This window comes from Mchenga conophoros, linkage group LG22 (assembly GCF_057382185.1).
Source record: "Mchenga conophoros isolate Kocher_MC1m ecotype Shallow Benthic linkage group LG22, M_conophoros_male_GT1.1, whole genome shotgun sequence".
NCBI classification, from domain to species: domain Eukaryota; kingdom Metazoa; phylum Chordata; class Actinopteri; order Cichliformes; family Cichlidae; genus Mchenga; species Mchenga conophoros.
The window spans coordinates 23,278,368-23,304,783 of NC_140546.1; the positions used below are offsets into that span (position 1 = coordinate 23,278,368).

The 26,416-nt window shown below is 42.7% G+C and overlaps 2 protein-coding genes across 4 annotated transcripts in view; one reads left to right on the top strand and one right to left on the bottom strand.

The window, feature by feature from the left end:
* Nucleotides 1-24,518, top strand: rftn1a (raftlin, lipid raft linker 1a). The gene is made up of 10 exons (XM_085262184.1): nt 1-306; nt 6,612-6,763; nt 13,399-13,582; nt 17,431-17,539; nt 19,282-20,005; nt 20,090-20,293; nt 20,893-21,002; nt 21,166-21,269; nt 21,702-21,777; nt 22,075-24,518. Exons 2-10 carry the CDS (start codon nt 6,616-6,618, stop codon nt 22,519-22,521), a joined length of 2,106 nt encoding a protein of 701 aa, XP_085118310.1. The 5' UTR covers nt 1-306; nt 6,612-6,615; the 3' UTR covers nt 22,522-24,518.
* oxnad1 (oxidoreductase NAD-binding domain containing 1) overlaps nt 24,508-26,416 on the bottom strand; it is a 10,588-nt gene continuing 8,679 nt past the window's right edge. For all 3 annotated transcript variants that reach the window (XM_085262186.1, XM_085262185.1, XM_085262187.1), the window contains exons 7-8: nt 26,242-26,350; nt 24,508-26,050 (exon numbers count right to left, since the gene is read on the bottom strand). In XM_085262186.1, the coding sequence (XP_085118312.1) occupies nt 25,893-26,050; nt 26,242-26,350 (267 nt within the window). In that variant the 3' untranslated portion in view covers nt 24,508-25,892. The remainder of the gene's footprint in view (nt 26,051-26,241; nt 26,351-26,416) is intronic.

The window sequence follows — 26,416 nt, forward strand, 5'->3', positions numbered from 1 at the left end:
ACAGGAAGGAGGAGAGAGGATGAGATAAACCGCCCTCTCCTTCACTCGTCTCCACCACACGCTGCTGCTGCAGGGAGGAAGAGGGACTTTATCGCTAGCCTGCAGTGAAGTCAGTTGTTTCTAAATGAAGGATTCGTGTTTTCTACCTATTGGAGCTGTCAGAGAGGAGAGTGAGTGCGTCTCATTCCAGCAGCAGTGACTGGAGCGCACACGGCAAAGAAATAAGAGAGAGGAGAGGGAAGCGCGTAGACTGACTCAAGCGTGAGGAGGTTTCCAGTACACCGTAAGACCGGGACTTGCGTGATCGTGAGTAAAAACAACTATAGGGTTTTCTTTAATTTCTGTAAAGTAATGGGAGCAATGTATATATGATTCTTGGCGTTTGGAGTTTGCGCATTTTTTTTTAAAGTGCACATAATGTTTATATAACTTTTCTCACTGTTGAGTAACTTATCTTCTAGAGCGTACAGCTTTCAAAACAACTTAAAAGGCGGGGTTGCGTTTCCAAGAGTAAGAAATCCTTCTTTCTTTAGTTCTTTTTTACTTTAGATTTGGGAGCCTTGCACTATAAAACACCGGTGACAGCTAGAGAAATGCTTTTGGTTTAGACGTTCAGACAGTCATTTGATTTGTGTGATGTTGTGTGCCATTTATATTCATGGCGGAACGAAATGAATAAGCCTTCTGCTCACTGTCACAGGTTGAAGTGAACTCAAGATATAGCGTGACGGAGTAAGCTAAATGTGCCGAGCGGAGATGGAAAAGCGCACGTGCGTGTGTGCGCGCGCGTCACATCGTGAAGGATTTGGTGCGTAAGCGCCCTGTCATGTATCATTTCCCGTTCACTAAACTACCGCCGTTAACGGGCTCCACCAGCCAGCCACGTGTTGTGTGTGTGTGGTTGGGGTTGAACACACCAGAGAGGGGGGGAGGGAAAGGAAAACCAGAAACATGTAATTTCAAGCTAGGCTGCGCTCACAAAATGCACGGGACAGCGATTAGTTACACGGGTATGTATGACTGCTCACTGTACAGCAACAGCGGTGACTGACACCCAGTTTATCATACTGGCCGTGCTAAGAGCTGCCTGATGTTCTCTGTGTCACCAGTTATTCTCGCTCCTCTGATATCCAGTCTAATAGGCCCGTGTATGATGGATTCAGGAACCTCGGGGCTTAGTAAATTGATGCTCCAGTCTAAGCCATCTTCCTTTGTTCATAAACTGTGCTTTAAAAAAAGAAAAGAAAAGAAAAATAGGCTGTACGAGAAGCTGTGAGACAGACCAATACATCAATGTCATAATTTGTTTTTATCCTCCCAGTGCATCCTCATTTAAACACCGTTTGAGGTGACTACTTTGTTGCTTAGGGGGAGTCACACTTCGCTCCTAGCAACTTGACATGCTCCCTCTCTGCTCCCTGCCTGTCTTTTATCACTCTCTCTGTCTCCTTTTGCCTCATTGTATTTTTTCCCCTTCTCTTTCCTGATGATCAGCGTCCATCATGCTTGAATAGGATCTGAGTGGAGCTCCCCACCCAGTGGGAGGTGAGCTGTCGCCCCAGGGCTTAGTCTGTCACCTCTAATTTTGAAATTCAGTGAAATACTGTGCAAACGCATGTATGTAAGATAGCTAAAATAAGCATGCAGTTTTCATTATAGTGCCTTGATTTACTGTTAAACAACTGCGTAAACTGCGTGACTTAAGTCAGAGTTCCAAACTATTTTGGGAGCCAAGCCAACTTTATTTATAAAGCGTTTTAAAAACAGTAACCACTGACCAAAGTACTGAACAATGGACTTAAAATATGTCATATAAAATAGAAAAATAATATTTGAAACATATTTTATATAAAATATATATAAATTCAACAAATACATAGATTTTAAAGGGGAATAAGATAAACTAATAACAAAACTCTGCATGTACACTAACCTATTTATAATGCCATCCACTCACAAATAGTGCAAATTGTGGCTTTTAAAGTTGGCCCATAAAGTAAAATAGAAGCTAGCAGTGACTGTTTTATTTGCCTCTTTGTAGCTATAAATCACTTTAGTGCAACAGATACACAAGATAACAAGCACTATAAGCTGCCTTTTGCAGCAAGCATAAGCAAACACTCTTCTTTAACTTCTGGTAACAAGCATGGTACAATTTCAAGCCCCTGTTATATTTTTACTATCCCAGAAACTGTAAATTAGACTACTGTAATCATTTGGTTTAAATAAGCATGTGGTTTTCATTAGAATTTGGTTAGTATTTCATTATGCTAGCAAATAGCGAAGAGATATTAATGTTATTACTCTGATAATAATATACTTAAAGTCACAGTTTAGAGTAATCCTTGCTTATTTTACGCTGGCCCAGAGTGCATCCCTCCCTCTTCTTTTAAGTCAGTTTTCTTGTGATTGGCTGCCCCTCATAAGCAGAAGATTTGAATGGCTGGTGGTTGGGGATCACATCCAGAGCTGTGCACCTGAGATGACCATATAAGGTGTGTCTGCTCTGTCTGACAGCATAAAGAGCTAAGAGAGAGAAACCTGTCTGAATCTGAGCCTTACCAGCAGTCAGAGGACTGACCTTTTAGTTCAGATGATTTACTTGTAAATATGCTGATCCATGTTTCTGTGTATGATGGAAACATCTCTATTTTTGTAGCAGCACATACTGGAATATATTGCAGCCAAGCTCTGACATTCTCCATTGCTTTTAAATAATTGGCAACTTGCCCTGATCAGTCAACACACACACACAGACACACACACACATAGACACACACACACGCACACAGGTAGGATTTCCTCTTTTGTTCTATTGTATTTTTGGGAAGATGTCAAATGTCAGTAAATGATTTTAGGGTGTATTTGTGTATAAGGTTGTTTAAAAAAACTCCTACACATTCAAGAAGTGTCACATTTATATGCATCTGTTTTGTTTTTTAGTTTATTTATTTTTATTTAGTTTATTAAACAATAAAACGCTAAAACAAGAGTTCATTTAGTCATGTAGATATGTCAAGATGTTCAAAATGAACTTCAGTATGGGAGGTTCATCAAAATGGGGAAGAAAGGCAATTTAAGTGACTTTGTATCTGGCATGGTTGTTGGTGCCAGATGGGCTGGTCTTGATCTGATGAGATTGTTACACACGACCGTCTCTAGAGTTTACAGAGAATGGTCCAGAAAGAGAAAATATCCAGTGAGCAGCAGTTCCTTGGGGAAAAATGCCTCGTTGATGGGAGATTTCAGAGGACAATGGCCAGACTACTTTAAGCTGACAGGAAGGCAACAGTAACTCAGATATTCCCCCCTATTTACAAGCAGGTTATGCAGAAGAGCATCTCTGAACACACAACATATTAAACCTTGAAGCAGATGTGCAACAGCTGCAGAAGACCGCACCAGATGCCACTGTTTTCAGCTAAAGCGACTAATACAATAGATTATGAGGGGCCTAATGCAGGTATGCTATTGAGTTAGACCTAAAACAATAACAGTGTTCAGTATCAGACAGAAAATGCCAGTTTCAGCTTTTCACCATTGTGGTGACTCCCAAGTGGTTCTATCTGCATTTACTGTGAAATTCCCACAGCCTGCGTCCATCATTTAGCTCTCACTCTGCTGCCGATGAATATTGCTACTTGGAAATCGGGCATCCCACACCCCCACCCTCCCACCCCTTCCCGTGTGGCACAGGAGTTAGCAGAGCGGTGGCATAGTGCAGACGGATTATGCTCTCGCGTAAATCTGCTGTCATTTCAAAACTCTCTGTTACAAGAGATTCTCTAATGAGAAGCCCTCTGCTACTCCCTGTCTGTCTCCCTCTTCACTCTCCTCTCTCTCTTCTTCTCTCCTTTTATCTGTCTCCCTCTCCTGTCTCTACCCGTTTAATGGATGTTTTTTTGCTGTCAAGGCCTTTTCTTGCCTGTGTGTTTGCGCGACAGCAAGCGAGAGATTCTGTTTGAAGTCGACATGTAGAGAAAAAGGCCTCGCGTGTAGCGAAAAAGGCCTCAAGTCTTCAACTCAGACGAGTTTCTGTTGCACTACAACCTAGGTTTTTCATTTCAGTGTTGCGTCCAATTACAGATACAGAATACAACGAAAGGGATAATGAGGTGTCGAATAAATAGAATAGAGCAGTTGGCCAGTCAGGACCAAGACCAATCACAATTTATTTAAGAACAACTAAATCAGCTGTTACTATCAAAACGGTAAGTGTGTTATCCCAAGTGGTGATGGTTTCCCACTGTTGCATAGTGCCTTGTGAATGGAGTGAGACTTTGAATGGATGTGATGTGTCTGAAGATTTTGCATGGAGTGGGGCAAAACTTGGAATCGGATGATGAGCAGATCCAAGGGAAGTGATGGAAGACTGTTGTCTTTCTATATGATTGTACTCCCCATCTTTCCTCCTCCCTCCTAAATTTGATCCTACCATCTACTCCCAAACCTAAATCCCTATTCCCTAACCAGCCAGGATGAAGTCTGCTAAACATCCCCACATTACCCTACCTTTACCCCCGTCAGCAGACAGAGTGTATTAAAGTAGAGCCCAGGAGGGAAAATATTTAGGAGTGGATGTACATGCTGTAACTCAGTCATAACTCGGGGCCTACTCGACTGTCTGTTTGCCTGTCTGGAGACACTGTAATACTTTTACGGGACTTAGTAGGCTCTGCAGGGGAGAAGACTCGTGAGACAACAGACAAAGGGAATGGATGGCTAGAGGACAGGGGGTGTGGAAGGGCACACTGTAATGTTATATTGTAAAGACAGAAAGGATTAGAAGTGGCACATGGCAATAGATGCGGCAAAGGTTTAGTTTATTGGAATTCCCATCAGCTAAAGCACAGCAGTATCTATTCTTCCTGGGGTCCACACGGTGATATGAGGGACACAGTGAGAAGCGAGGTCGGGCAAGGTGAGGACTGAAATGGCATGACTGGAGAGATGTTAAGAAAAGAAATGTGGTTGGATGAAGCAAATGTAGAGGTCAGAACTGGTGACAAGAAAGAGGATGTTGCAAGACTGGCAATCAGACGGACACAAAAAGCAAGAATGAGAAAAATGAAGAGTTTACTGTAAGGATAATCAAGGCCATTGTGCCAGCAGTGTGCACGGAGTGGCCCTAATCAAAGGTGGTGGACAGAAGACGTAAGAGCGAGCGTTCTGCAAATTAAGAACAGGAGACAGCGAAGATCTAATGGTTTATGGGAGTTTAAGAAGGGTCAAGAGGAAAAGGGAGACAATCTGATAAGATATGCTGTTGACTCTCTCCTTGTCCTTCCCCCAAAGCATCATCCCTCCATCTCTCCTCATTTGTCCTCATTATGAAGCAGCATGTTCTATTGAAAGAATGATGAGTTTTAATTATGTTCTCTTTGCAAAATTTATTATAACGGAGTGTACTCTTTTAAGACAGATGACCTACAAAAATATAACAAAGCTGCTTCCCTTTTTATTTTTTGCAACTTTTTAACCTTTCAAAAATGCATGTACAATACGATAAAAACTGTAAGTCACCCAAACCCACATAACGCACACACACATAGACACGCACATGCATGCATGCATGCGCAAACCAGGCTTAATGTAGTCTGTTGGGATCGTTAGCCGAGTTAATGTCCATGCACTTGGCCCAATGGGAGCGTCTGTGTCATTCTCCATGCTCCCTGAACAGATATGGCGATACAGATATAGACCTGGCCCTGGGGAACACATATACACGCTCACAAGAACACACTCGCACCCATAGATATGCAGATGCCTCATCTTGTGACTCTTACGGGCCGTGGTAGATGGGAATATTAAGCTTATCTGTGGAGATGTTTGGAGAGTGCCAACCCTGTCACATCTGATTAGCTTGATTTTGGCCACGCCCCCCAGTCTCTTGTCATTTAGCCCCTTTCTCTGCCCCCCTCTTTTTGTAATTCTACTTTCTGTTCCCAATTATTTATAGCATTTTCCAGAGAAATTTCAAGCCATACACCGAGCTGTTTTTCCAATCACCTGTTCTCAAGGCAATCTGGTGTCCTTACATCATTTTTTTTTTACATTTATTAAAAGAACACGGATTTCTTTGTGCTTCAAGGCAAGCTTTGGATCAACATATAAATTGGTTAGCTGTACAACATGCCTAATACCTTGGTTGCCCTCTCCTCTCCTCTTTCTATCTAGTCTCGTGTCGCTCTGCTTGACAGGGCAGGAAATCAGTCTCATTTCTCCTTTAATTCGTTCTGATCAAACATGTCGCTCTCAATCAGCCCTATTTGATTAGGAGATGCCCGTATCACACCCCACCAAACAGGTAATGGCTGACGCTCTCATATTTCAGTGCGCTACAGCAGCACACGTGTCTGTGTGAGGTATGAACGTGCAAACCTTAGATACACACATTACCTCCCCCCCAAAAAATGGATTTAGGTTTGTGTGTGACTATCACACACTTTATTGGAAGTGCTAATGCATTTTGTATATTTAGAAACTCAATCGATTCCATGTCTCCCACTCAAGTCTTTGTTCCATGCTTCTCTGTTTTGTTTTTTTTTTCTTATCATCGCAGATCTTTTGAACAAGCTTTCTAATCTCACCCATCTCCTCTCCTCACACAGAGATATGGGGTGTAGGCTCCCAAAGTTGCGCAAGACCGAAGAGAGGCACAGCCCAGGAAACATTTACTCCACCCTCCGACGTCCTCAGGTGGAGACCAAAGTAGGAGTGGCCTACACCTACCACTTCCTGGATTTCCTGTTGGGAAAAGAAGGTATGAAGTGCAGCTCCACGTCCTGTCAGTCATCTCTGTTTAACAGACAGAAACATATCCCCATTTATGTGTACAGGTGTTTTCTTTGTTCTTCTTGAGAGCTCAAGCTGGCCCTGCGTAATCTCGCTGAAACACATACGGCAAGATCGCTGGTCACATCAGCTGTGTGGAGCTTTTTATCAGCATCCTTCAGCTCATTATATTAGTTATACGACCTATGCCTTTACGGTTTTGATGCCATCCTGTTTTCTACGGTGAAAAAAAAGCTCTGACAACCTGACTATGAGCTCCTGCCAAGTGCCAAACTGACGTTAAAGCGAGTGAGTGAGTAGCTGGCAAACATAGGTGTGTAATTAGCAGCTAAAATAGCCAAATACAGTCCACGGTTACTAGAGGCCAAAACTGAAGGAAGGAAGAGCTGCAGGATACTTGACTCAGTTTTCCAGCTAACCAGTAACAAAAGTTAAAACAGATGATGAGAGTTATTCCTTCTTAAGTGCCAGAACCATAAATAAGAAACTAAGTCATCACCCATTAGCAGTATCATCTGTCTGTTCCATATTGTTTCAGCTTAGTCTAATAGCTATTGGCTTTAACAAGAGCTCTCTCAGTATTTGTTTCCTTTGTAACCGATAGATCGGTTTTATAATTGATTCTTGGCAGAGCGAATCTAAAGATGCCTTTACAAATTTTAGTTCCCGAATCCTTCTGCTTGCTAACAATCGTTATGACAGCAATGAATGAGTGACTGACTAAATGAATGACTGATAGAGATTTCAGACGCAGCTCAAATAAGAAGAATAAATCTTGGCCCTGATATGCAGCAGGCAAGCTTCATTTAGATCTGATTCCTGTTTGTCCCAGTTCCAGTCTGGAGGAGGCTCCGAGGAATGTGCCTTCACATTTGGCCATTCCAAAGTGATTCGGAGGAATTCTTTAAACTGAGCCTGGTTGTTTGCTGTAGTTTGCTGTTTTATGTCGAACTCTCCTTTGCTTTGTCATCCTGAACTCTGGTTACAGATTTGTGCGCACGCATGTGTGTGTGTACTACTCGTAAAATAGCCACAGTAGCTATTCTAACTTTAAACAGTCAAGTGAAATGTTTAGGTCAGCAGCTCTTGTCTTTTTTTTCCTACATTAAGTATCTTGAGGGAAGAAAGTGGCTTATAAGTTGAAGTTGTTTCTGTGTGCAGCTCCTGTTGCAGTGAGTTCAAAGCCTCTAATTCTGAGATTCAGCTGTTATTGTGCTGCAGCAGTGCCCTCTAACATCCCTTTGCTGCTCCCTCTCACAGTGACAGTGTAGTAAAGCTGACGAGTGTGCGCGACATGCCGCCTTTGGAAATGCGCGTTTTTGTTTGCACCGTTTTGCAAATATGAACAATTGTGTGTATGATAATGCGTGGGCGTGTATGCTGACTGCGTCTTTAGAACATTTGATGAGAATCCTCAAGAGGCATTTGGTTTCTAAAAATACTAATTCTGCCATTATGCCGGTGTGGTCTGTGGAGAGAAGGCGTGAGGGGAAAAATAGGGGTGTGAAGGAGAAACCGTTGCGTCGAAGCCTCTTTGCCTTACGGCTTAATGTTTCTAAGACCCTCTGCTGTGCACTTCATCACCTGACAAGGAGAAGCAGGTGCGAGCAGCTCACCGAAATCCTTTTTCTGTTCGAGTTTCAAATGCAACAGTGTAACAGACAGCAGGCACAAAGCCACAGCCAAGTGGCACTGGTCCGGTTGCCAGTCGGCTTCGTTTTCAGCCAGCCCTGTTATGTTTGGCAAGTGGGTTAGGCTCTAGTGTTGGCAGAGAGAAATATGGCAACCCCAAATGGTGGTGACCAAAACAGACAATAGACATGAGGATTGCTTGTCTTCCTTGTTGCTGAAGGCGGTAGCAGATAAATTGTCTAATCACATGTGCCGCAGCATACACACATATAGATACAGGAGGACCACACACACTCTTACACGGTGATCATATAAGCATCCACAGTGCTACATTCACACACAAAAAAACACTTCATAGCACTTAGTCAACAGAGTTAGTGTTATCGTTCAACAGACAGGCAGGTCATTTATATGGTAAACTCACTGACGCCACCTGAGCTGCTTAAGATTGGTAGACTATTTTAGGATAAACACAGCTACTATGAATTGATTGTGTGTGTGTGTGTGTGTGTGTGTGTGTGTGTGTGTCTGTGAGAGTGTATATGCCGGCCCCTCTCTCTCCATTTGTGATAGAGAGACCAAGAGAATTGAAGGATTCCTGGAGGATTATCTGATTGTTTGTGGAGATTGAGAGACCTCATTCCCAGCAAAGGGATTTATTTGTATTTGTGTGTGTGCGCGTGTATGTGTTTGTGTGTATGTAGGAGGCAGATAGAGGAATCTGTATGTCAGCCTGTGTCATTGAGGAAACCCACGGTCAAATGCGTGCTTTAATTCAATTTGGCTTCCATTAATAGTATTATTTCCCTGCCAGCGTGACTTGATGACTCCTCCACAGTAACGAAAAACAAATATTTTCCCCGGTGCCGCTGTGAAATATGGGAGACTGGATGGCTGTTTATTAAACCAAGTTGTGTTCTCGGGAAGAGGAACTTAATGTTCAGAGTGAGGAGGAATACAGTGTGATTTCTAACTTGACCTTTGACCGCTGAGTGATGAAACTCACCAGAAACAATGTTGCTGATGATACAGTGTCAGCCTTTGTTTTCTGAGCTCTCACAGTGGTTGAGATAAAAAAGAAAAATATTATTTGTTTTCCATGTGACTAAGCCCAGCTCCGGGTCACGGCAACCCTGTGATTAATCCAAGGAGGATGAGGAGAAATATGTTCAACATTTCGGGCATTTGCCCTGCGGTTCACACATGGCCATTTATTTGGTTTGTCAAGGCGCGTCTCGTCACGTGACTCCATTCTAATGTCTCCTTCTATTCAGCGGTCTTATTACTCTCTAATCACCGGTCTGCTGTAGCTTGACAGATCGTCTTGGCTTGGCGAAAGGTACGATGATCTTCATTATCGATGCTGTAACACTGATCGGTTACCTCGACATTGTCAGCGTGAATGTATGAAATCTAACAGCCAGGTGTGGCATTTAAACCCGGCCGGCTTTGGTGTGGAAGATCTGCTCAGTAATGAACAGAAGAAATGGAAAAGAATGGAAAACCAGGTAGAAAAGAGTGGAGAGTGCAGTCATGGTGGTTTATTAGAGAACAGAGGACAAAAAAAAAGAAGAGTTGTGGTGAATGCTCGCTGGGTCTGGTGCGGGGAGGGGAACGAGCAGCTTGTGAGTGAGGAGAGAGGAGAAGTCGAGAGAGAGAGAGCTAGAGGTGTGAGAACGAGTGAGCGGGAGCCAGGACTCTGCCGACGTGTGAGGAAGGAAGTTAGGTGTGATGCTGTGTGACTAACGCTGGTCTCTGGAGCAGACAGCGAGGAGCTGAACTCTGCTGATGACTTTCTGCTGCCCTGCAGAGATGGAGACCCACTCGGCTCATTAAAACTTACAACATGTGTCTAATGCTCAGCTCTGTGTGTGTCCCTGTGTGTGTGTGTGTGTAGCTGGAGCTGTTTGCGGTGCTTTTGCATACCTGTGGGCAAGTTTATTTTCGAGCAGAGTTATGCGCACAGTTTTTGCAATGGTTTTGCGTGTATTTTTTGTGTACTTCACTCACACCACACTCACACCACAACGTTATGGCGGATTTTTCCTTACATGGCCTTGCTATTAGAATATCTCATGTGATGCATTTGGCATGCCACAGATCCATCACTTGTGGCATCTGCACATTGCCTGACGCATTTTTTTTCAAGGTAAGCATATCAACATTTTTCAAAACGGAGAGCTTGTCAGCCTGACGTAGTTCAAATCATCCCTTTTTTTTTTTTTGCAGTTTCAGTCTTATTGGCAAAAGGCCTTGAGAGAATGCCAGCAAAGATGGCAGAGAGATGCTATGTGTCAAAAGTGAGCCAGACTGGAATTCACAGCATCACAAGTACATGGGCACTGTATGTGCCTTAAGCGCCACACTGTGTTCTCACCACAGCAAAACCTTTTCTCTCTGGTTTGTACTTGTCAGCCATTTTTTGTGAACCCGACGCTTTCTCTGAGACATTTCTCATAAAGTGTGTGTACTGAGGACATCGTTCCTCCATTGTCAAAACTCAGATACTGACCGGCAACTCTCATAACTTGGAGCTACATTCCTCAAACGGCGGGGGAGCTCCAGGCTCCTGGAAGTTGATTATTTTATAGTCACTGTTTTGGCACATATTCTCGCCTAAAACCTCTGCAAGTCATTAGAAGGCTATTTAAATAAACGTGAACCTCCAGCAAGCAGGGGGATAAGCCTTGAGGGTGGCTGTAAGTAGTAATCCGCATGCATCACCTAGCAGGCTTAGCGCAAGCGCTTTCTTCCTAACGCACGCACACACTCAGACAACAGAGGCAAAAAGATGGCCCGCACGCACACGCGCATTCGCTCGCACAGTGATGCTGTGGCACACATACACTGCAAAATATGCTTTACAGTCACACATTGAAATTCTGGGATTTGTACAAGGAATTAATAAGCCCTTTCAGGCAACTACAGGAAGGGGATGACTCTCACGCTCTACATGTAGCTTGTGAAATCATGGGTCAAAAAGTGAGACATTGCCTTTAGCCCAGTGTGGCAATGATGTGGTCAAAGCTGAGATAAAAATAGAAGATCCACAGAACTGTCCCACAGTTGCTTCTTGTGCCCGTGAAACAATGTATCCTTGGATTAGTCTCTCTTTTAAGCAGTTGTAGTGTGTGGATGGACATTTTGATAAAAACACTCATACTTACTTAAATGTGCACTTTGCCCTCTTAGTTTCAAACCCCAAAAGTCACAGAAAAAAAGACAGTTTGATACTGATGCACCCATCAGACTCTTTCACCCTTCTGACACTAACCTCCCTGGCACCACAAAACTCCAGCCGGCTTTTCGGCCCTGAGCCGTTCCCATTCTGGAGCAGAATCGCATCCTCCCTTTTAAATCCCACAGTGGCAGACGGTATAAATGAAGTCGCTTCCCAGCCTAAAGCACTTGCAGAACACCCTAATAACTTTCTGTATTCCTGTCGGCATTAGCTGCGATGCCTCGCCTGCATCTCGTTGGTGGGTGAGTGCCAGCCGTGCAGGGCTAATGACGGCTAATGACTGTTTACGGTGACAGGATCGTTGTTATCCCCCCCCACACCACCACCACCCTACCCCAGTCTCCAGCTGTTATTATTATTATCACTGTACTGCTTTTGATAAGTCCCCACAGACACCCTTTTAAGTGTTTGCCTGATGAAAGGCTCTTGTGGTTCCAAGCATTTATGCCAAAATGATGTGATGGTTGGATTTTCTCTGGGAGTTTTTTTCCCCTTTCTTTCTCCTATTGTTTCACTGAGATGGGAGTCAGGAGAATGTGTCCTCATGTGCTTGTATCCCTAACATACTTGCCAGCTTCTTGGGTGTCTGTATGTGTGTGTATGTGTGAACATGCCAGATGATGAGGAACAAATTGAAAATGAGATGGTTTGCACATTTTCTTTCCCTCTCTCTCTCCATGTGTGGATGTCTGTGTGTTTTGTGTGTGTGTCTAGTTAATTTATTCAGGTTATTTTCTCTTCTCCAGACCCATGCAAATGAGATTGAATGGGGAAGGATGACAAGCATTCAGGCACAAACAGACAGCCTCATCTCTCGCTCTCTTTCTCTGCTCTCCTCCTTCTCCAACCCAGCTCTGCTAACCGACTCGTTCTTTCTGTCTGCTGTTTTCTTTACTTGTCTTCTCTCTTTTTTTTATTCCCCTCCCTGCCGCCCTCCTCCCTCTCACACACCTGGCTTCGCTCAAACACCCAGCCATGTGCATGCTTCCTTAAAAGCCTGTAAACAGGCAGAGAGCCTTACTACAATGCACCGACCTCAAGAGGGTCGCTCTCACAAACATTGCGCTCTCCCTGGTGGATTTGCCTCCATACGATAAGCTCTGCTAACCATTTCCACTGAAGTAAACGGGTTTTCTTTCCATTGTGTTTGGTAATAAGAGAAGCAGCTCTGTGTTAGCGATTGCTGCTAATACCGTACGCCCAAACAGGCGATGTGATAGCATTGTCTGTCAAACCTTTTGATGTGTGTGTGTGTGTGTGTGTGTGTGTGTCTGTGTCGGGGGGAAAGATGTGTTAAACTCTCTGTTAATATGGGCGAATGTGGTTCCTAATAAGCACTTTCCAGCATCTGTCCATCCATAACAGTGTGTGTCCCTGCACACTTGTGTGTGTTTTCCAAAAGCCAGACTGTGCTGGTGACAGTGAGGACAGAGGCTAATAGTTCCGGTGTAATTAGTTTCAGATTTAGCATGAAGATGCCATGTGTTGTTGTTCAGTGTGAATTATCATAATGAAACATGCTCCATCTTTGTTCCTTCACACCCTTTGTCCCTTTGTCTCTTTCCCCACCTCTCTGTTTTTTTTTCTGCCCCCACCTCTTTGTTTCAGCTTTTATCCACTCCTATGTAATTCTCTGCCACCTTTTACAACCTGCTCCTTATTTCCCATTACCCTATCCTTGTATAACCTTGTTGTTCTCCCTTTCCTCTCACCCATTTTCCTCCCTCCAGAGGTGCCGGTGTCATCAGTCCTTTGTCTGTCCTCGGTCAGAGAGCTGCCGGTTCAAGTCAGGGAGCTCTACACACAGGGTTTTGTCCTGGTTGCCGTCCACCCTTTTGTTCACCCCTGCGGGCCCCGCCAAGCACACATCCAGCGCCAGCTCCACCGGGCCGTGCTGGTCCGAGAGACACCGAGGTAAACCTATTAAACATGCTTATGCCTATGAGCAACTGTACCCAGCTTTAGGGAAGAAATTGTAACCTGTAAGATTATTCACTCCAGATTGATTAAGATAATTAAGATGATTAATTTGCAGCCTCATTTAGGCACTCGTTTGAAGCTGCCAACCTATGTGACTTCATTGTTTTGACATGGAAGCCAATTGAGACTCATTATCACAAGCTTCCTCACCTGCTTTTTTTTTTTAATTGCTGGTGAGTCAGCCACTTAAAATGGCTAACTTTAGCTCTGTATCCCAATTCTCTCACTCTTGACTATAAATGTAATATACTGTACTGAGACTAAATCGTGTAGCTGTCTCATCTGTAACCCAGTTCTTCTTCACTTCTTGCATGTTTCCAACCTGAGTTCATTTTCAGCGTCTCATCAAAGAAGTTAATGAACCCAAATATAAACCATGAGCTCTCCTAACACTGTTCATTATTTATGAGTATATATCATCATATGTGTAGTCCTGTTGATGTGTTTATTGATGGCTCGGTTTCATTTTTATCTTTGCATCATATTAAGTTTTCCCAACGTTCTCCGTCTGTTTTCCTGATTTTCATTTATCCTATGTTGACGTTCCTGTTTTTTCCAGTTGCCTGTGCTAGCTTTTTAGCCATTTTGGCACAGGAAGTTGTCTTGAGACTGTTTGTATTGTAAGGTAAAGACACTACAATATTATTCAGAGAACCCCTGTAGTCAGACAATCCCCAATGAGTAAGCACTTGGTGAGAGTAGAAAGGAAGAACTCTCTTTTAACAGGAAGAAACTGCAGAACTGGGCTCAGGGAGGGTGAACTGTCTGCTGCAATTGGTTGTGTGGTGGAGGAGAAAGAGCGAGGAAAAAAAAAAGGAGCACAGACAAAACACAAACTTTAGGAGACAGAAGAGAAAAGTTTATGAAATGCTACTGTGGCATGAAAACGAGCTGGCAATGAACAATGGTGAAAGGAGGAGGAATGCTCAGCCAGCCTAAAGCAGCACAACTAAGTAAGGGTTCAGTGTCATGTGATCCAGCCCCAATTTTAAGCTTTATCAAAAATGAAAGTTTGGACCCTAATCTTAAAAGTAGATAGGGTGGCTGTCTTCAGAGTCCAAACTGATAACTGAAGGCTCTTCTTCTGGAAATTGAAAATATGCCTCTGCGCTCTGAGATTGAAGAGCTCTGTTGGGATACGATGGTACTATGAGGTCTATAAGATATGATGAGGCCTTATTATTGAGGAATATTGAACCAGACGTTTGGTACATTTCCCATGGTCTTCTATATGATCAAACTTCTTTGGACAAGAGTTTCCCGTACTGGCTGTTAGAAACAAAATAAGTTTAGGGCACTGCTGCATATTACTTTTCAGACCCAGAGGATAGATCAGTTTTATAGTTTGTGGAGTACTAAATTTTATGATGACTTCAGTTGCTCCCAGTAGAAGAATAATGGTTGGCTAGTCTGACCATAAGAGGTTTAAAATGTTTCTCCCATTTTGTGACTTACCTAAAAATCTGCCCAACTGAATTTAGAGAAACATTTATGTTTCAGGGATTCACTAAGGTTTAGCACTGTCATCAGTTCAGTTCAATTCATTTTTATTTATATAGCACCAAATCACAAAAACAGTTGCCTTAAGGTGCTTTATATTGTAGGGTAAAGACTCTACAATAACAGAGAAAAAAACCCAACAGCCAGATGACCCCCTATGAGCAAGCACTTGGTGGCAGCGGGAAAGAAAAATTCGCTTTTAACAGGAAGAAACCTCCAGCAGAACCAGGCTCAAGGAAGGGCAGCCATCTGCTGCGTCAGGTTGGGGATGATGGGAGAGAGAGGCCAAAAGACAAACAGTGAAAGAGAGCCAGAGTTTAATCATTACTGAGAGAGGTGAGTGAGGAACACCTCAAGGGTTTTGTAGCCACAGCTTTCCCATCTAGTGGCCTTCAGATTCAAGGCACTTCTGCATTGGCTTCTATTTTTCTGACCTGGAAGTTATGTTCATGCTTTTTACTGTCTATGGCAGGGATATCAAGCTAATTTTACACTTTGAGCCACGTAGAGATCACTCTGATCTTAAGTGGGCCGGACCAGTGAAACTCCTCTTTCTGTCAGTGTGAAGAAGTTAAACTACACAAATTCACTCTCAAATATTGTAATATAAGAAAAAAAAAAGTTACATTTCAATTTTTTTTGATGACAGATTTTTTTTTCTTCACTGTGAAAATGTTATATTTCTATTGTAGTGGGGAAAAAATGGATATCTTCTGTCATAAATTTTTTTTTTTTACCCATTACTTGATTACTTTGGTGTAATATGAAGTGCCATGGCGGAGGTCTTTATCATTAAGAAAAGCTTTAAAGTGGTGAAAATACTGTTCACATTTTCCAAAGTCTTCAAGTGGGCTGGACTGGAGTCTTTGCCAGGGTGATTCTGGTCCTGGGACACCTCTGGTCTATGGTTAGCAGGCTAGCATGAGGAAGTGGTGCTAGCATAAAAACAATGGCGTGTCTCATGTTGGAACTAGCATGGCTACAGAGCTGCAGTCTATAAGCCCACCAGTATTTGAACAAAGAGGAAATTCTCTCTTTGGATATTGTTTTTAGATGGTGGTAGTTTATTGCATCCCATTTCTGTCACTATTTGTTTTTCCATTTTCAAAATATATGGATAGGATCTGATCCTTTTAACAGCTCATGCTCTCTCCAACAAGTCATCATCTTACTAGAACCTTTTTAAAATAATTATTTGAATAAAGATGTCTCATGTAGACAGGATCATTCCTTTGTCTTTTATTCAGAGAGCTTTGATTACATAGTTTGTAAACTCCCATTGGTTGTCATCTATACACCATGAAATTAAAGGCATTACTTTGTTTAGTCTGCAGTTTTTGGCTAGCCTTCTCTCTTCCTCTTGTGTGAATTCAAGCAATGGTTTACACACACACACACACACACACACACACACACACACACACACACACACACACACACACACACTCTGTAGTGTACCGACAGGTGCCAAGCTGCTCCTTTGATGCCCCTCCTGCCAAGTGGTCCTGCTGCTTCCTGGCACCTGTCACCGTGGAGACGGCTGATTGCATCATCAGCACTCGCCAGAGGGGAACGGCACACTGAAAGAGAGAAACCATCTCTCCATCCTTTCATCTGCTTTCTTCAGTGATGACCGTCCCCCACTTTTCCTTTGTCCTCGTCACCCCCCTTTCGTCCCCTTTACTCTGCCTTTTATCTCCCCATCACCACCATCCCCTTTCATCAAAAACCCTAAAAATGAAAGGGAAAAAAAATATGACAGATCTACTGTTTCAAATCTAGCTGAGAATGTCGCTCACGCCTCAGAGCGCAAGATATTACCACGGCCTTCCCACTGACCTCAATCCAAATCTGAAGAGGCGTATCTGAATACTCCTTTTATGATGGTGTCTTGCAGCGGGAGCAGAAGGAAATTCAGTCCTTCTTCTGTCTAATAAGTCTTTTGTGGTTTTGATGAATGTGTGTTCTCCTAAAATGGAAAATTCTCCCTGTATCAGATTTGACATTATGTTTCTGCTGCAATCATTTTGAGCCAATGAGTGCTTGTGAACAGGAGCACATCTGCCAGATACTATATAGCTGTGGCTCCTTTAGACTAATGCTACTATGTAATGCTACTTTGTCATGCTGTGGCTATAATGACCAGGACATAAAAAACTAAATGAGACCGTCTAGCACAATGTCATTAGAGAGCCAGCGTATTCTGGCATTTTCTACTTCACAAGAGCAGAATTTAGCTAAAGTATACATTTCTCACCTTAAATTTATTTCTCACCCTTTAGTTCAGAGAAAAGCCAACTGAGATGGGCAAGAAATCGTCTGGAGACGGATGTCTGTGTGGCTGGTCATCAGGCCGCTGACCCAGAAGTCATCCAGAGCTACGTCAAGAGGGTGAGTTCAATTGCAAGTGTAGGCAGCTCAAGCTTCACTGTGTCATATAGATGTAAAATAGTATGTCACTTTCATCACCTTGTATACCCAAAACATCATCCAGTGTTACTTTATTGAAGCCGCATGTGCAGAATGCTGGTCCTCATGTTTCTACAAGTATTTGGAGGAAAGGCCTTGTTGTGAAAAATGCACACAGGTTGTTTCCTGCTTGGTCAGAAGAAGACAGGAAGACATTAAGTATATTTAAAATTCTTCTTCTTTCATGGTTGCCTTACCATACTTACCCTCCTCGCTCACTGTCTCCATACCTGTTGCACTGTTTCTCTGTGTGTTTGTGTGTTTCACGTTGGCACAGCACGACTGTGACGGTAAAGGAAATATTACCCTGCTCATATGGCCACAGGCAACTGCCTATAATTGCCTGTCTGTGCCATATGGTAGCTCTGCCTTTGGTACTAGCATGCAGATCGTCTTCATTTCAAATGGGGCTTTTCCATTTTAAAATCTTGCAAATTCACCTGGCTGAAGAGATTTTAACAACGCGTTGTGACAGGAGCTGAACAAAAACCCAAGCCCAGATGTCATACGTAGGACCCAAGAGGGAGTTTAAAAAAAAAAAAAGATGGAAGAGAAGAAATCAGCAAAAGACACTGGATTTTGACTAGTTTCCAATTACACTGTTTGCTAAACCCGTAACAAGGAAACCAAAGGAGAAGGAACATAACGAAGAGAGTGTCATTGTAAACTACAGAAAGAAGTAAGCCCCAAAGATGGCATGCCAACACAGAGCCTCATGGTTGGCATTTATCAGCTGTTAAACTCACTTTTAGTCTTTCTGCTCATGAATTCTCCAACAGTTCTACATTGGGAAATGAAAATGTGCACTATTGAATAGATTGGCATTTGAACACCCAGAGAGCACAAAGGAAAACCTGATTGGATGGAAATGCACATCACTGAGTATAATATGATAGGCTTCGGCAGCGTGACATGAATAACCAATCAGATCACAAGCTGCTAGAGAGAGTTCGAGATAAGAACCCAGGAGCTGCATCGAGCAGGCAGACTGATGGAATATATATATATGTGTGTGTGTGTGTGTGCGTGTGTGTGTGTGTGTGTGTGTGTGTGTGTGTGTTCAGTTTTGAAATTTTATACTTTTTTTTTCTCGCCCCACTAGGGTACCCACTCTGTCTCCCTCTGGACATACTCATCAGATAAATCTGTGTGTAAACTTTGCGCGTGTGTTGGTAATAGCGAGTGTTTTTAAAAATGTGATATGCATGTATGGACGAGTGAAGTGTCAAAAGTAGCAGGTAATAGGGGAAGATGTGTCTCATTATTGTTCAGTGTTAGTTTGCGATCTGATTTCTCTCCTGTCGAGTCTGTCTAAAACTGTCAGCCCAAATATCAGCTGACAATTAACCACCAGAGCTCCGTGGGAGGGAGCAGCATGCGCACACATACACAGACCCACACACGGGTGCGTTGAGATAATGAGGTCCTTTTGTCATTTGAATATTTGATCTTTGCAGATGATTAGGTAGGTTGTTATTTTGCAGAATATCTAGTCTGCGTATGTCAGCCTTTGTTTGTGTGTAAATGAGGCTTTGTTTGCCTATAGTAAAAAAAAAAAAGACTGCAAATTTATTTGTGGTGCAGTGAAAGACATCCTTTATATGTATGCATCGCTCAGCTTTGTTATAATAGAGCGTATGGGTGTGCATATATTGCCGTTGCAGATCCAGGATGTAGCAGAGCAAGGTGTGATGTTTGTGGGCTTTCTCCAGCAGCCGGGGGGAGGACCTTGCTTCTTAGGAAATTGGGATCCCGACGAGCTGTCGTCCTTACATTCAAGCCCTTCTCCCATACATCGACACCCCTTCAGTGCCAACACCAGCCCAACGGATCCTACAGAACCTCGTCAAAATGGTGCTGAAACTGATCGGTGCTCCTCTGAGTTAGATCATTGTGAGTTTAAATGTAATCCACAGGAGCACAGCACTTTGGGCCCAAGAGAACCAGACTTTAGCCCCGCCCCAGGAGAGTCTAGTGAACAAGTTCTTACCTCACAGATCAGCTTCAAAGAGTCAACGAATGAACCTCAAAATCACGTCAAACCTGGTTTAGACATAGTTCAAAGCTCTGCAGAGACCCAGGGGAACGGGCTAAGTCCGACCCTTCCAGAAACAGTAGGTTCAACAAGGCCGCAGGAGCGTGGTGTACCAGGAGCTAAAGGAAACTTGAGTGGATGCACAGAAAAACGTTTTAGCCTTCCAGACCAGAGAGAGAGACGTGGTTCAAGCTCAGACAGCTGGCTCAGCTCTCCAGAGCTGGATCGTAACAGTGAAAGAAAGTCTGCTCGTGCACGTGGGCAGAGCACAGTGACGACGCACAACAACAACCACATCAGGCTAAAGAGTTCCGAAGAAGACAAGGGGGCAACCTCGCCACTGGCGCAGGCCAGTAAGTACGCAGGATCCTGTTTGCTTGTTTACTCGTTGGGTTGTTTCTCCGTTTGTGAATTTTACCTGTTTGCATGTCCTGTAGGAATGCAGCTCTTTGCACTGTACAACCACACAGAAGAGCTGAACAGCTCTATGAGGTTCTACTCACTCAGGGTGCCACTGCAAGTGCAAAAGGAGGCAGGGCTAATCACAGGAGTTGATGCACACTGGCTCGACCACTTGACCCAGCATTTCAACAGCGGAGCACACCTCATTGATGGGTTTTTCCATCTCGGAGATGATAACGGTAAGTCCTGTAACCATAGCAATGCAACACCATTTTTCCATGTACTGTCATACGTAAAATAAAAGATTTCAGACCAAGGTTGTGCTTCCACTCCTTTCATGTCTTTAATTGATTGTTTTCACTTGTTTGATTTTAGTTTCAAAACTGAAAGTATGGAGTCATTTTGGCTTATTTTTATCCAATTCAGTAATTAATCTAAATGAATCCTTTCATACTATATGCTTGCATAGATTCATGGTGTGGAAAGCACCCATCTTTAACATAACCAATACAATAGCACAAACTCCTCACCCACTAAATCTATGACACTGCATTTCATGGATGCATGGATCTACAGCCTGAGCTCAGGCTGTAGATCCATGCTTCACTGTTGAGTAATGGATGATATGCATGGTGTTATGTGCAGAAAGTCCACGGCTTATGCCATAAGTCACTGTTCAGCCACCCATGGAATAAGCAGGCTTAAGTCGAGTGGAACAGGGGATGAAAAATGAGAGATTGGAGAATAGAGATTTAGTTTTTAGTTCCTCTTTGAATCCCATTTATCCATTTGTGTTTATCTAACTCTTGTCTCCAATTTGTCCCCTTTTTCTCTCCAGCTAATGGGGTTTCATCTGTGGATAGCGTGTTCATCCTCCAGACCTCTGCTGAGGAAACTGCAAACACTTCTTATGATGCTATCGTAGTTGAGCAGTGGACAGTTGTTGACGTGAGGTTTTTCAGGCTTTTAAAGCTCTAGATAAAATGTGCTCTTTTGAGCAACCATTTTGGCCTTAAGCTTGTGCCATTACCTACCTGCTTGCATTTTGCATGCATATATGTATGACTGCATTCTTTATATGTGAGACATTAGCACTCTTTCCTCTGTCCAGGGTGTTATGGTGAAGACAGACTACATCCCACTGCTTCAGTCTTTAGCTCCGTATGGATGGAGACTGATGTGCGTGCTACCCACACCCATTGTCAAGACAAACAGGTACCCAAGAAAAAACACACAACTGTCCTACCATGCACCCAGATCCACTGAGTCAGTACGTGCTCTGAATCGTATCACCTAAACTCAGCAAGGACTACGCTTTGTAGACTGATTCTTTCTCCTAAGATGTTGCCTGCCTCATTGTTTTTAGGATTAGGACTGACAGCGTGGCTTAGATATGCAGGACAGATGGTCCAAGATCTGACAAATCTTGATCATATGCTCATCACAACATGAAACCGCTTTTGAAATCAGCCAGGGCTCGCGAGCAGTAACGCTGTCATTGAACTGCTGTTGTCTTGTAACCTGTCACTTTTACAAACTGCAGCATGCAGAAACTGGATTTCAGTAAATACAGTGGCGTGCACGCTTCTCGCACTACAGCGTAGCGGGTTAACAGTAGTAAAAGTGCAGCTCTCTGTCTTTGTGCAGTGACGGGAGTTTGTCGACGAAGCAAATTCTTTTTCTTCAGAGACCCGTTTTGCAGCGCAAGAGAAAAGACTTCAAGGTTTGTCTCCCTTTCTTCTTCTTCAATCTTCGCAACAAACCTGTCACTCTTCTTCTGTTGTGCCTTTAGGGCACGTGCCATTAAAAAGTCATGTTTCTAAATATGGGATGTACAGCAAATATATAAATCCACTCTGGAAAAGTCTAATAATAGGCAAATAGTTGGCCTAAAACTGTACAGGAAGAAGGCATCAATAAAAGAGGCTTTGTTGTACTTTGTCAGGTGTCTGGAGAGATAGAAAGAAGAAGACATGACACAAAGCACAAAACTGTCTCAAACGCATGTATTTGATTTCAGATGCTGAACCTCAGGGGTCGCAGCAAGGCAAAGAAAAGTGCTACTGGAGAATTACTAGAAGAGAGAGAAACCAGGTCCCCTTTGATAGAGACAGAGATGGACAGGTTAAGAAGAAACTCAAAAGAGGAGGAGGAGGAGGAGGAAGAGGAGGCGGGAGGAAGAGGGAAGAGCAGGGACAGCGGAAAGCGCAAAAGAGCAGTCCTGCAGCAAGGTGGGGATAAAGGGGAAGAGGATGCACCACATCAAAAGGACTTCTTGTTCCTGTCGAAGAGCAGGGCTTCTCTTGAAGACCAGGAAGAGGAAACTGACATTGACAAGATCCCACTGCCCAAGCAGGAGAAGTCAGTAAGATGGACAGATTTCTATCAGGAAGCCAACGCAGGGCCCAAGGAGGCGGCGAGGGTGGAAGAGCGGATCAGACAACAGCTCTTTTCTGGTGTTTGTTGACATATTCGGCACAAAGCGGGCAAAGGGCACTAAAAGCTGGTTAGTCTATAAAAAAGCTTTTCAACTTTTTGTTGACTTGCATTTTTTTTAGTTCTTTGTGAACAAGCCCAGAAATAACCACTGTATTCATATTGCGTTCTGTTGCTAACGCTTCTATCTGCTCTGTTTAGGGCATTAACACAATGCCTTTTGAGGTCGTAGCTCCTGTAAATGGGAAAAGTGTTGTGCAGTCTTCTGCTTCGGGTTGGTGCTGCTATGTGTCTTTAAATGAAATGAGACTGTACAACCTAGAGTTAGCCTCCAGTCCAAGCCTTAAGTATTATTCTTTCACACTGTTGTATTTTACTACATTCTTGTAATAGGACTGTGAGTTTTGATTTCAATGGGCTCACTGTATTTTTATATGTATGAAAAAAAGTATAATTTAAGAGGAAAAACAAGTGCGTAGTACTGCATTACAGCCTGAATCGATCCGTTTGTGTTCGCTTATGCGACGGCGGAAGAGTAACAAGGATGCAGCTCAGTGATGTTGATGGTATTTAAATCATTTGATACGTTGTTTTGATTCCAGTTTGTGAGCGCTTAAATGTGTGTTTTTGCTCACGTATCTCGGTCATGATTGTTAATAATCTACCCTATTTTGAAGGATTTGTTTAGAATGAATAATAATAGCACATATATAATTATCAGATGGCTTAAATTCTCACAGGTGCAGGAAAAAGTTAGTTTTTTTTCCATATTTCTGTAACAACATGATCTGTCATCAAATTTGTCTAGTGTGAAAAGTAGAAAATATTATGTGACACTCTCTATTGAGGAAAGTGACCATTTACTGGTATGACTGGGCCACTGGTAAGCCATTATGGCCTAGATGCCACAAAAAAAGCTTCAAACGATAAGTCTACCAACACTAGGTTTCACATATCAGACGAGGTTCTTATCCTTCAATGGGGTGCTTTCAAAAAGACAATTTCTTTTAGTCTCATTGAGCTACAAATCTCACTTGTGCATGTGATCTTTAGTAAATTGCACCAGTGTTCTTGGAGAGCAGTGCTTTTCGCCTTACACTCCTCTGCAGCTCACCATTATTGTTCAGTGTTCTCCTGATGATAGACTTACAAACATTATCCAAGCAGTTAGCCTGGGTTTCTTTGGGGTTCGTACTCCTTTCTCTTTGTCAGCCACTCCTGGGGAGGGCAACACTAGTGGGTGGGTTTGCATCCTTTTTCAGGGTGGTAAGCGTAAACAATTGTTATTCTGAAATCCTTAGAAATTCCTTCCTTCCTTTGTACGTACGGCGACAAAGGGTAATTATTCACTTCCCTAAATGTGAGTTATGAAGAATAGACTTTGATAGTTCTATAAATAAAAACAGAGAGCACACACACAGTCAAGTTTTAGCTGATTAAAACTGAAAATTCTTAGGTTCAGATTTCACCTACCTTTGCCACACACAGACATACAATCATGGATCATTTTCCTCAATAACTAAATGAAGTTAATAAGTGAGCATCTTTTTTTAAAAATTTAATCAGTAGTTAGGACTTTTGTTAAAATCTGGTAACAGTTTGGATCTAATTTGTGCAGAAATATAGAAAAAACTAACGGTTTATAAACCTTTATCCTGCAACATTATCAGTATGAATCTCAGATAAACAGCAAGGGTCGGGATTTGAAGTGCACTGAAGTCTTGAGTTTTGTTTTTATTATTGTAATAAGGTGTTGGTTGCAATTTGTCAGAGGAAAAGATAACAAAGCCTGTGTTAAACAAATTAACTGTCTACAGGGCTAGAAACTACTAGAGGCTGTTGATTAATTTACTTTTTTTGTAATTTGGGTAAACTTGACCTTAGAAAATGTGTAATTTAAAAATCAGATATTTACGACTCATTTCCTGGACCACCTGTGTTGTGTATAAGTAGTGTAACATGTAGGTCTTCATATAAAAAAAAAAAAAAAGAGTCAATAAAGTCTTTGCAGGCGGACTTGACTCAATTTTCTTTATTTCCTTTAAAATCATAAACAGCTGTCCTCATATGAGGAAGAAATGCACAAACAACTCAAAATTGAGTCTCAACGGCACAACCCCCCACTGAGAGATGACAACAGGAAGCTTGCAACCATCTCTGAGGGATGTTCAGTGATCCGAGCCAATTGCAGACCACCTGGAGGTTCCATTACATGGCACCATGGGATATTTACTCTACCCTGTGATGAGAAACCGTTTATGGGTATGTGAATGCCTGTGGCTGAAGAAGAGGCTGTATAGGGGATGGGCGCTGCGCATGCATGTGGTAACAGCGTAAGTGAGTAAAGCGGGGGGGGGGGGGGGATACTGGCCAATGTGTGGGAGCCTGTGAAGTTTTAAATCTAAAAATATGATCAGTGGTGTAAAGCTGAGGAGTAATATGTGAAAAACAAATGCTTTGATGCAACTCTAAAACCTGCGGCTCTTTAAATAAAAAGTGTCAGTACACTGAATATAAACACCGTAATACTTCTAAGTTACATTGTATCAAATAGGTGAGGTACTGCGTTAAAAGAGAGTCATTAAAACGCTAATGTACAGCGTAAAATAAAAGTACACAATGCTAATGTTTCAAATATCCCTCCATTTCCTTTAAATAACTTAAGCACCCAATAAGTCCATCTGCTATCACTTCCAAATCTCTCTGGTTACACTTTACCTAGCGCTCGTTTCATCGGTGCAGAAACTGTGAAAAAAAAGTCGTTATTTTACAAACTGTTTTGTATTGGAGTATTTTTCAGTTAGCAACATATCTCCTCACACTCATACAGTCCAACTTTGTAATCTAATTTTAAATTTTACAGATCAATCTTTTCAACAACACCAAAAGCTTATTTCCCAAAGGAAGAGTTCTGTTTCACAATTAAAACCCTTCAAACATGCTGATTTTTCCAGCGGTCTTCATTTTTGTTATTTCTTTAGTCTCTCCCCTCTACATTGGTTCTTGGTCCCCTTGTTAACACAGTTTTTCGCTGAAAACCTGATTTGACATTGCAGCAGAAGTGTCTGCAAATGTGAACAGATCTGAAGATGCACACATGTACAGGACACTGGAATTTCACTCATCTTGCTGGTTTATACTATAGGAAATATAAATAATCTCTATTGTCTTTGTGTGTCAGCTGCTAGCTGAGGCGTGGGCGGTCCCAGCGGTCTATCGCAAATCAAGCACGGGTTGCTGTGGCAGGGATCAGAGGATGAGTTTCCTCATCTACACAAACATTCATACTGAAATCCAGATCACTGGAACATTTCACTTGATTTCCATTCTCCCAGATGTACACCTTCCCCACTGATGACAACAAAAGGCAGGAATTGGTTTCTGGGAGCTGTAGGAGGCCCCCTACCACCACTTCTCGAAGAAGATCCTATCTTTGGGGAGGCTGAGGTCCATGAGGGTTTTTGAAATTGATTCAATCATTGGCGGGGGTCCACACAAGTAACACAGAGTTTTTTGTGGGTCCACGTGTTTCCGCAACACCTCCTCTGTGAGTCTCCCATCTGATGAGACACAAGGGAAGCAAATCAATTAATTAAGACGCGGTGCTGCGGCACCTATCCCATCTCAGTCGCCTACATGGAGACTTAGCCTATGATGACACACATAAATCAACCAAGACAGGCTGTGGTTGAATGTGACAGTTACTCAATCATCTCATCCAAACAAAGAAAAGCGAAAGTGCAGTATTTACGGTTGACAAACGGCAGGAGTTGTAGGTCGACGTCTGTGCTCTGCTGCGTGACATGGAAGTCACAGGAGAACTTGTCAGGAAACTCTTGGCACACCTCAATGATAGAATTCTGGGAACACAGAAGGTAGGATGTTGTACATTTATAAAAGTTTATTAAAATAATAAAAACAAACAA